Source organism: Elaeis guineensis, chromosome 5 (genome assembly GCF_000442705.2).
Source record: "Elaeis guineensis isolate ETL-2024a chromosome 5, EG11, whole genome shotgun sequence".
Lineage (NCBI taxonomy): Eukaryota > Viridiplantae > Streptophyta > Magnoliopsida > Arecales > Arecaceae > Elaeis > Elaeis guineensis.
Window position 1 is genome coordinate 22,700,251 of NC_025997.2, and position 10,731 is coordinate 22,710,981.

A 10,731-nucleotide genomic window follows, 5' to 3' on the forward strand; every position below is an offset into this window, starting at 1 on the left:
ATATCATGATAGCTCATATTAGCATGTGTATGGCTATGGATACCTCTTCTCAGCATATGTATGGCTTAGCCACTCTGAAATTTACGTCTCGGATATAAATCCGAGACATTCCTGATACCACCATAACACAGGCTTGCTTGCCATGAGCTCTCCTCTTATTATTTACAAAGTAATATTAATGATGGAATTTAAATCCTTCTCACATTCTATATTTATTCATAAATGAAAGTTATGTATTAATTTAATCAGTGTATTAATTAAAATCATATTAATGATTTAGGATGATCATTAGAGTCAATGTGCACCATTTTCTTGAGCTTGATAGGATCCAGAAGCAAGACTGCGGTATCAAGAAGCTAAGTTGTGAGTCAAATTTTTAGAGATTATAATTTAGTCATACAAATCCAATTAATATGATCTTTTTTTTGAAATAAAGTAATTTTTTGAGATCTACGACTTAGCGCTAATTCTTAGAGAAATTAAAATATTCTGACATTTTGTTGTTGGAACTCGAAAATAAATTGGTCCAAATGAAAGTTTCATTTTTGATAAAAACTTTAATTGGACATATCTCTTTATTTGAAGCAATAGAAGGCAAATTTATATAAAATCGAGAACTACTTTCTATAGATTTTTTATCTTTTTTATGGTTACTTTTGCAAACCTAGTCTTATACGAACTACGAGAAGGACCCACTACTATTTTAAATATGGGCTATGTACTTCAATCTATGATGTATCAATCATAAATGAAAGAAAATAGAATATAGTCTTATTTTTATTATTTTTTTTCTAAAATTTAAGGATTCGAGTTAAGTGGATTGATGAAATTTTTTTTTCTCTCTAATTGATATCAAAGTTTCAGTCCTAAATAAAGATCCTAGCAGAATCCTTCCTTTTAAGTTCTAACAACCATCACAATACATGTGCTTCCAAGTCTAATATGGGCAATTGCTGGCCAACCTGCTTTCTCTACCAAAGATTTGGGGATTTGGACTCTCCACTCAGCGAACCCATCCATCAGAAAGATGACACTGTGAGAACGCAAGTAGGGCCGGTGACTCAGGCCCGCTTAAGCAGCCACCCCCATCTAATTGTCAGATGGATTGAGGTCCAGTGGATCAGTCCAGTAGTCATACGCCATACTACTTTCTTGCATTTAAATAATTTCAAAATTCCTTCACGGTATCTACCGTGTATGCAACACTTGATTTGGATTGGTCCTCTCCACCGCGCCTGTCTCGCCCGGGGTTCCGCCTAAGACTCGCGCCCACCGTCTGTTCCCGAACCCTGAACGAAGCTTCACAGCGGCCAGCTAAAAACTTTCCCCAAACGGTACCTTTCCGCGTGAAAAATTCACCCCTTCTTATCCTAATCCTATACAGGTCGGGAATAATAACACAATCCCGCCCTCACGGCCACGCTGATACAACTATAAAAGGTCGATTAGGTTCCCTCGCCTCCAAAGAACAAAAGAGGGGAAAGAAAAGAAGATACAAAGCCCAATGGATCCGAATACTCAGATTGACGACGGGGTTCCACGGAAGAACTACGAGCTAAGCGGAAAGATTATGCTCATCACCGTTGTCGTGCTTTAACCGCCACCCTCCTCGTCCTCTTCCTCCACCTCTACCTCCGGTGGCGTGTCCTCCGCCGCATCGCCTCCACCCGCCGCCGCCTCCGCCGCCGCCTCGTCTTCGCCGGCGAGGCCCACGACGCCCTGCGCCCCACCGATCGCGGCTTGGCTCCTGATATCCTCCAGTCCCTTCCCGTCCTCGTCTTCTCAGCCGCCGCCGCCGCCGCTGCCGCTGGAGGCGAAGGAGATGGGGAGAAGGTGGTGGACTGCGTGGTGTGCCTGAACGAGTTCCAGGAGGGGGAGAAGGTGCGCTCCCTCCCGCTGTGCGGTCACCGATTTCATGTCGAGTGCATTGACATGTGGTTCCACTCCCACGCCACCTGCCCCCTCTGCCGCGCCGCCGTGAAGGTGGCGTCGCCGCGGGTCCATACCACCGCCCCAGTGCGAGTACTGCCGCCGAATCCTCCGGAGGCGGCGGTGGAGGAACGAGCTTATTTGCCCTCCGGTCTGTGCTTCCGGTGCCGAGCGGAGGGGATCGGGTCTTCGTCGACTACGTTGGGCGGTCCGGAGCTGAGGATCGAGGTACCGGCGAGGTGGGGCGAGGGGTTCAGGGGATCGGAAGAAGAGATAGAGTCAGGATTAGGGTTGGGAATGCCGGGGGTGCAGGGTACGAAGTCGCCAGGAAGTCGCATGCAGCTGCTTACGAGGCTTCTAAGCAGGGATCTGAGGCTCCATCGCGGCGGGAATTCGGGCGGGGAACCGGATCTGGAGCGGGAGGAAAGGGCGGAGCGGTCTCCTCCGCCGCCATCCCCACCACCACCTCCGCCGACGATGGCGGCACTTTAGTATGATAAAGGGTTGGAGGCGTCGCGGAATCGTAGCCGTTGGCGGTTCACGCGTGGCGGCTCGGGAATGACATAGCGACGTTAAGGTTCTTTTGCCTATTGCCTTCCTGGGCTTTTTTTCTTTTCACAAACGACTTAGTTCAAAAATAGAGGGAGTGGGTCTGGAAATGATTCGTAAAGTTTTGAGAGGTTTTTTGTTTTTGTTTTTTTTTTTTGTAATTATGATATATTCATTGCTAGTTCTTATAGCAGCAAATGTTTATTATCACCAGTTATTTTCGATTTTTCCAATCGCCTCATGACGCCCAGAAATCTTATTATTTATGACATTGTTTTTGGAACTAATGTAGTGATTTGAATAAAAAAACCAACGAACAATAAAATGCAGTGGCTTCAAGTAATAATTTATACAGTGGGAAATACACACACACACACCCCATTATCCATATACAGATAATATAAATTATGGCATATAGGTAGGTTTAAGTTGATCATTTAATACCATTTAAGTATTATTTGAAGGCCCGATATGGATATGCTACCTTCCAGAAATCTTGCAGGCCAGAATCAAAACGGGTAAATGATAATTTTATATTTGCAAAGTGTTGCATGAATATCAAAATATGCCATGTATTTTGCTTGATTGAAAACAGTAGAATTTGAAGCTTTTGTTATGCAATGTACCTAAATCACACCTATAACGTAAACCATGGAATAGGGTCAACATTGCTGGTTACACCTGGATTTTGTTGGTTGGGCCCGTTTTGGATTGTATGAATGCTTGAACTTGGGTTCCCCCATCCTCTTCTCATTTTGTAAGGAGCAACTAAAAAGAAAGTGATGCGGCCTAATTCAAATTAGGGATGGTAATTTTTGATACCGGCATGATACGAAGCCAATTCGTGGATCAACCTACGAACTTGAATCTAACCCGTCTAATCCATTTAATATTTTTATAAAATTTTTAAAAATAAAATTATTTTCAAAAAATTTAAGATAACTCTAACTTCATAAAACAAAAATATAGCAAATATATTCTCAAACTCATTCCTTCTCAGCCGTCTCTCTCTCTCTCAAACTCAAACACAAACACACCTTCCTGCATAACCATAAGTTATGATAAAAACTATTTAATATTGTTTAAGAACTATTTATGATTTTTTATGGTTAAGCTAGTATGGATGGATGATTTTTTATGTTATTTTGTTGCCAATTGTATACTTGTATTATTATATTATTTTATTATTATTAAATTTATTGAAATATTTTTTTTTGTAATTTCATAATCATGTCATAAATAGATCGGTTCGTGTCAACCCGACACGATCTATTTAATAATTATGTTTATATGGGTGATCTGTTTATTAAGCATGTCATGTGCCAGTTGCAAATCTTGACCCATTCAATAAATGGATCTTATTCGAATTTAGCTTATGTAGATACGTATTAATAAGGATTGATCTGTTTATGACCTGCAAACACGAATTGCCACCCCTAATTCAAATGTTGTAAAGATTATGATTTGAGAAGAGACAGCATGTCATGGTTTATGACTCTATATCATAATGTGCCAAGGGGATCCACAGCTATGATGATCAAAGTGCTCACTCAAAAAGAAAGTTTTCATTTGATTTCCAGCCCACAATTGTATTGGGAATAGTATCCCAAAGCCAATCGTCAGTCTGTTGACGGTTGTGCTCATTTTTGTATATGTACATGAATTATGAATTAATAAAAATTATTTTGATATTTTTCATCACAAAATATTTCATCTTCTAATGAACTCTTATTTGTGGTAAGTTCTTAGGACTATTTAGACTCGACAAAGAGGATTTATCGTTTAGTCCTTAAATCTGTTCGCGACCAAATGATACGTTGTTATCAAAACGACAACGTTTATCAAGCATAGGTCGTTGTGTGCCATATAGGTTGGTTGTTCTCTTAACCAATGAGTGTGGAGACACTGGTATGGCATACAGGTGAGATGTAAGGGTACATCTGTACTGAACGTGACTGACTCCGGAGCTATTTCTGCTGTCAAGATTTGCTCCGATGGAATATGGATATAAATATCCCTCCGACCTGAGACCGTCACGGTGACTTGCAAGCAACTCACTGCACTTAGGCACTGGACTACCTGAATTTCTAATTCAGTGACGGAAGGCTGCTGGGTGTAGTCAAGTACTTGACTTGTCGGTGCGTGTGTCAAGATGGGATTGACCACTCCAGTTTAGGAGCTGTGTACAGTCGTGTTTCAATTTAGCAAAACTTGGCCAGGGTAGTCTTTGTGAGGAGTCATAGGACTGCTTGAGTTGAGCACGATTCGGATGATTTAATCAGGGTTGACAGTTTAACCCTGAGTCGTCTTAAACACAGAAGTCAAAAGGATGAATTATACAGTAACCATATTCACGTAGGTTCTGAGTATTGCGATTGCGACCATTCGACCTATCCGGTCGTCAGGTACCATTGCTAGATGGTCACTTCAATTAGTACAGGAATTGATTCCTGTGCTACCGGCTTAGGTTCGAACCTGCGGGGTCACACACATTAGAGGTTTCTATCTGATCTGATGGCTGATGAAGAGTCCTGATGCTCGTGGACTATGAGCCTACGTATCTGAGACTCTGTGATCGAGAATCAGATTTTCTGATCACGAGTCCCACACATTTTGGATACCGGGGTCAAGAGTCCCACTGGTTTGGGACTCTTTGATCAGGTTACATATCGATGAATTCTGATGCCCGATTACCCATCGGATTTGGACTCAATATTTATGAGAGATTTAATTAGTGATTTGATCGCTAATTAACTCAATTTGATGGAGTAATTATTTTTGGATCAAGTCCAATTGAATTGATTCAGTTGGATTTGACCTGATTAGGTTAAGAGTTGACCTAATCGTCAAGATAGTTTGGTCCCTGATTTGATCAGGGGTTGGACTTAATCAATTCCTGATTTGATTAGGATTTTATTGAGCCTAATTAAGTCTAATTAAGTTGGGTTTAAATTAGTCTAATTGGCCTAACTTATTTAGTTCAATTAGGTTGGTTTAAATAATGAAACCATCTTGACTCATTCTCCCTGCGCCACTTCACTTCCACTGCGCCCATTTGAATTCACGAGAAGGAAGTTCTCATGAATTTTTCTCACGCAAAGCCCTCCTCACGCCCTACTTTAATGCGCCAAATGAGTAGATAAGGATGATTGGTTGGCCATTCAAATTCTAAATAAAGTTTGAATTTGAAGAGCAACCAATCTTAGCACCCTGACCTTATCCTCTTTTAGCGCCCCATTTATTACACGAGAAAATATTTCTCATTAAATCACTCATGCACAAATTAAGCCACGCCCTGCTTTCTCACGTCCTTAGTGGATAGGGATAAATTGATTTCCATTTGAATTCAAAATTTGATTTGAATTCAAATGTGCAATTACTCATCTTTATCCTCTCACGTGGATAAGACCTTGGTTGTTGTTTTAAAAGGAGAAAAGAGTGGGGCGTGTAAAAGAAAAATTTTGAGAGAAAATCTGGGCATGAGGAATCCTTGTGTGCATGGTGAAGGTCTATATCCTTCCGAGAGAAAAAGAAAGAAAAGAAAGAAAAAATGTGCGCAGGGTTTCAGTGAGTTCTTCAAGGTTTCAGCCTGGAGTTGGGGAAGTGAGAAGGTGAGCTACGAGTGTCGTGAGCCCATCAAATTTTAGGAAGATCTTCAACATCCTCTCAAGCATGTCTGCTGATGATCCGGAGCATCCAAAGAATCGACAGACATCGATCGAAAGAGTTCAATCAGCATCGACCGTCGAAAGAGCTCTACAACGAGCTAGCACTCGTGAGGAGTCGATCAGACCGGAAGCTTCGTGTGGACGATCTGCAGAGGCCAGACAACTGTGTGGCTGCATCACGACGATCAGACTCTTCCGATGGTGATCAGATTGCGGCGATCTACTACCCACACAAAGGTATTGTGTTCTGAACACATTACAGTAAAGTGTTTACTATTCAAATTCGAATTTCAAATTTAAATGAATGCATGCTATATATCATATTTAGATCCTAGTGTAGATAAATTTTTATTAATTAATTAGATTAATTAATAATTTCTATCGTAAAATAGTGATTTTGAAAAAATTTTAAAATTACCATTTTATCCCTGCACTGAATTTTCCACAAATGGTATCAGAGCAGGTTCTTAGATATGATATATATATTTGCATGCGTAGATTAAGTTGTAATCTAAAATTTAAATTTAAAATTTAAAATTTAAATTTGAAAGTTGTTCGAAATTAAAATTCAAAAAATTTGAAATTTAAAATTTAAAATTTAAAATTTGAATTTTGAAATTCAAAATTCAAAATTCAAAAATTTGAAATTCAAAATTTAAAATTTGAAATTTGATTGAAATTTTAAATTTGAAATTCAAATTTAAAATTCAAAATTTGAAATTCAAAATTTGAAATTTGAAATTTGTTTGAAATTTGAAATTCAAAATTTAAAATTTGAAATTTGAATTTTAAATTTTGAAATTGGTATATTTAGATATACTTGATTCAAGTAGCAAGTAATCAAATTGGGTTGGTTGCCATGGTCATTCGATCATAGGAGAAAAGTAGGGTTTAAAGGCCTCTCTTCCCATTCGATGGGGTCTCCTATGGCGGTAGGGGTGCTGATGCGATTATATCCCATGCAGATGAAGCAGCGAAAGAAATATTCATGATATTTTTTTTAAGTTATTTTTTGTTATGTAATTAGCAATAGGATTGCTATTTATGAAATGTGCTGATCTATTTGTGAAATGAGTCAATATATTTAGTGAACAGAAAATAAAACCTTTCAAATTTGAAAATTATTTTCGAAATGCCAAATCCTGACCTATCAGTCCAAATACTTAATTAAAAGAATTAAGTGTTGTCTAGTAGGTCTAGAATTGTGAATTAAGACCTAAGACAATTGCATAAACTTGTGGGTCAATGGGTTAGATGGATTAAGTCCATAATTGGGTTAGACCTAAGGTTAGCTTAAAGAAATAGACTAAATTAGAGTAATTGATCAAATCTAATCAAAAGTTGAATTAGATTAGGTCAAGGATACTCTAGACTCAACTCCAATAGTTGTAGTTGAATGGGTCCATGTCTTTAACTAGACCAAGATGGACTTAATTCATGGCTACGCGGTGGAACCCTATTTACTAAGTTGATCAAATTAAAACTAATGAACCGGTTGGTGTCTCAGGTAAGTTTGGTAGTTTGACCAGTGATTTTTAAGCGGGAGCTACTCGCAGTGATTCGATCTCTGATGAGTTAATGGCTTATCCCCACCATGATCTCACTTACTGGCCAACCTAGTGAATTAGGTTTTGATTAGATCACTTGGTAATTAGGGCTCACCCATGTCATTAGGTAAATCAGTTGACTGATTTAGGTGCTCCTAATGCCAGCTTTAAGTAAATCCTTTTTAATCGAACTTGGTGAAGTCAGTGGGAGGATTGAAATTGACTGGATATTTTTTTCTCTTTGATTCTTTAATAAAATCCTCAAAAATTATCAGGTCCTAAAAATGATTAAGTTATATTAATAACTAAATCATACCCTCCCATTAAGTGAGTGATAATGAGTCCATTAGTTTAATAATCATTGGAGGCCCAAAGGCCTGGTGCTTATTGACTAATGGAATTATCATTCATAATATACTAATTTAGTTTGAGTCTTTCTGATGGTGGTCAGGTTGGCCGGCCAAAGTCGGACCTGATCATTTATTGATCCGATTCATCAAATCAAGTCATGTTAATGGTTGGACCTAACCAGATCTTTTCAGTGGAGGTCAAAGCCTACTGATTAGGTTCAGGGGCAAAATCAATTATTAGAAGTTGTTTAGAGAAACAACTGGTTATGAACCTACCCATAGATGCACATGGGTTAACCAACCAAAGTTGGGCTCGTGTGTAGTCTGTGTGGATTCAAGTACCCACTAAGGAATTAAAGTAATTCCTCGAATTGGAGGTTGAGGCTACCAATTCATAAAAATACTGGGAGAAACTTTAGACTAAAGTCCAAGTCTTTAGTATTAATAATTTATGTACTAATATAGGTCTGGTTTTTCTTTATGCAGCTATGGCCACTACCTTTTCGCTCTGGTCATTATTAGATAATGACAAGCTCATGGGACCTAATTTCGATAGCTGGTATCGAAAATTAAAAATCATCCTCGAGCATGAGCGGATCCTTTATGTAGTAACGGATCCGGCACCTGAGGAGCCAGCCGCGAACGCTAGAAGGGTGGTCCGAGACACTTACCAAAAGTGGCTCAACGACCGCACAACCGTTTGATGCATTATGCTGATGGCAATGAATGATGAGTTCAGCCGCAGGTTCGAGAATGCCCAACCACAAGAGATGCTTCAAATGTTGAACGACTCCTTTGGCACGCCTGACGACGTTGAAAGGCACAAAACTAGTTGTGCCATTTTCAAAGCTCGGATGAGGGATGGAGCCTGAGTCACTGATCATGTACTGTACATGATCGAAATGATTGAGCACCTAAGTAAACTAGGCTTTTCCCTGCACGAGCAGCTCGGTAAGGATGCGATCCTTAATTCTCTGCCCAAGTCCTACCTTCCCTTCCTTACTCATTTTCGAATGACAAAGCCTGCAGTGAACTACTACGGTTTGTTGGGGTTGCTGCAAAACTTTGAGAAGAACCACTAGCTCCATAAGGAGTCGGTGAATATTGTGGGAGGGTCTTCTTCTGATCGTCGACCCTTTAAGAAAGGGAAGAAGAACAAGAAGAAGAAGAATAAGAAGGTGCAGCTGCATGCTGGGACGTCTGCACAGGGTCAGACCAAAAAGCACAAGCCCGACCAGAGCCAGGCGGAGTGCTTCTTTTGCAAGAAGTAGAGGCATTGGAAGAGGAACTGTCCTCTATACATTGCCTCACTAGACCCGAACAGGCCAAAGAAGAAGCAAGGTACTTATATGATAACACCTTGCAACTTTTTCATTTGTGATACTACTGCTTGGGTATTGGATACCGGAAGTCCTTATCATATTTGCAATTCGATGCAGGGTCTGCAGGTCAGTAGGAGATTTGATGAAGGCGAGAGGTTCCTGAACGTTGGAGATGGAAGCAAAGTTTCAGTTCTAGCATTAGGAATCATGAACCTTGTAATCAATTCTCAAAATATAATTCTGAGTGAATGTCACTATTGTCCAACTTTTTATTAAATATTATTTCTGTAGGCCTTTTGACCATGAACGGTTATCAATTTTTAATAAAAAAAATATTTGCAATATCATTTTGAATGGTGTTACAATGTTTATTGGATAACTTTATAATAGAATTTACTTTCTATCACAACCTGTTAATGTGGTTCAAACCTCCGGTAAACATCCTAGAATAGATAAAGTGTCAAAAGTCTACCTTTGGCACTGTAGGTTAGGTCATATCAATAAGAACAGGATAAACAGATTGGCTCAAGAAGGAATTCTTGAAGTAGGTGATTGTGAATCACTTCCAACTTGTGAGTCCTGTCTTCTTGGTAAAATGATCAAGTCACCTTTTACTGAAAAAGGTGAGCGAGCCAGTGAACTCTTAGGTCTGGTACATTCTGATGTATATGGACCCATGAGCTCAAGTGCAAGAGGTGGATATTTCTACTTCATAACCTTCACAGATGACCTATCGAGGTATGGGTATGTCTATTTAATGAAGCATAAGTCGGTCATTTGAAATGTTCAAACTATTCCGAAATGAGGTAGAAAAATAAACTGGAAAGTGTATTAAAACTCTTTGATCTGATCGAGGAGGTGAATACCTTTCCAATGAGTTTCTGACATATCTTGAGGAGAATGTGATTCTCTCTCAATGGACTCCTCCTGGAACACCACAGCATAATGGTGTATCTGAAAGAAGGAATCGGACCTTGTTGGACATGGTTCGATCCATGATAGGGTTTGCTGGTCTGCCGATCTTCCTCTGGGGATATGCGCTTGAATCGGCTGTTACCTTCTAAATAGAGTTTCGAGTAAGTCTGTAACCAAAACGCCATATGAGATATGGATAGGACGTAAGCCAGTACTCTCGCACCTTAGGGTTTGGGGGTGTCCGGCTTATGTTAAATGTTTAATTACGGACAAGCTAGGACCTAGGTCTGACAAGTGTAATTTTATAGGGTACCCAAAAGAGACCAAAGGGTATTACTTCTATCTATCTGATGAGCAAAAAGTGTTTGTCAGCCTTAAGGTAATCTTTTTGAAAAGAAGTTCCTTGGTGAAGGGACTCTTGCCTCTAAGGTCGAACTTACAAAATTCGACA

The 10,731-nt window shown here is 39.5% G+C and overlaps 1 protein-coding gene across 1 annotated transcript; it reads left to right on the forward strand.

The window, feature by feature from the left end:
* The first annotated feature begins 1,340 nt into the window (after positions 1 to 1,340).
* Positions 1,341 to 2,801, forward strand: LOC105045144 (RING-H2 finger protein ATL64). The gene is given in 2 exon segments (XM_010923310.4): positions 1,341 to 1,592; positions 1,595 to 2,801. Coding segments are annotated over 2 exon segments (915 nt in total). The 5' UTR covers positions 1,341 to 1,504; the 3' UTR covers positions 2,422 to 2,801.
* Positions 2,802 to 10,731: the final 7,930 nt, after the last annotated feature.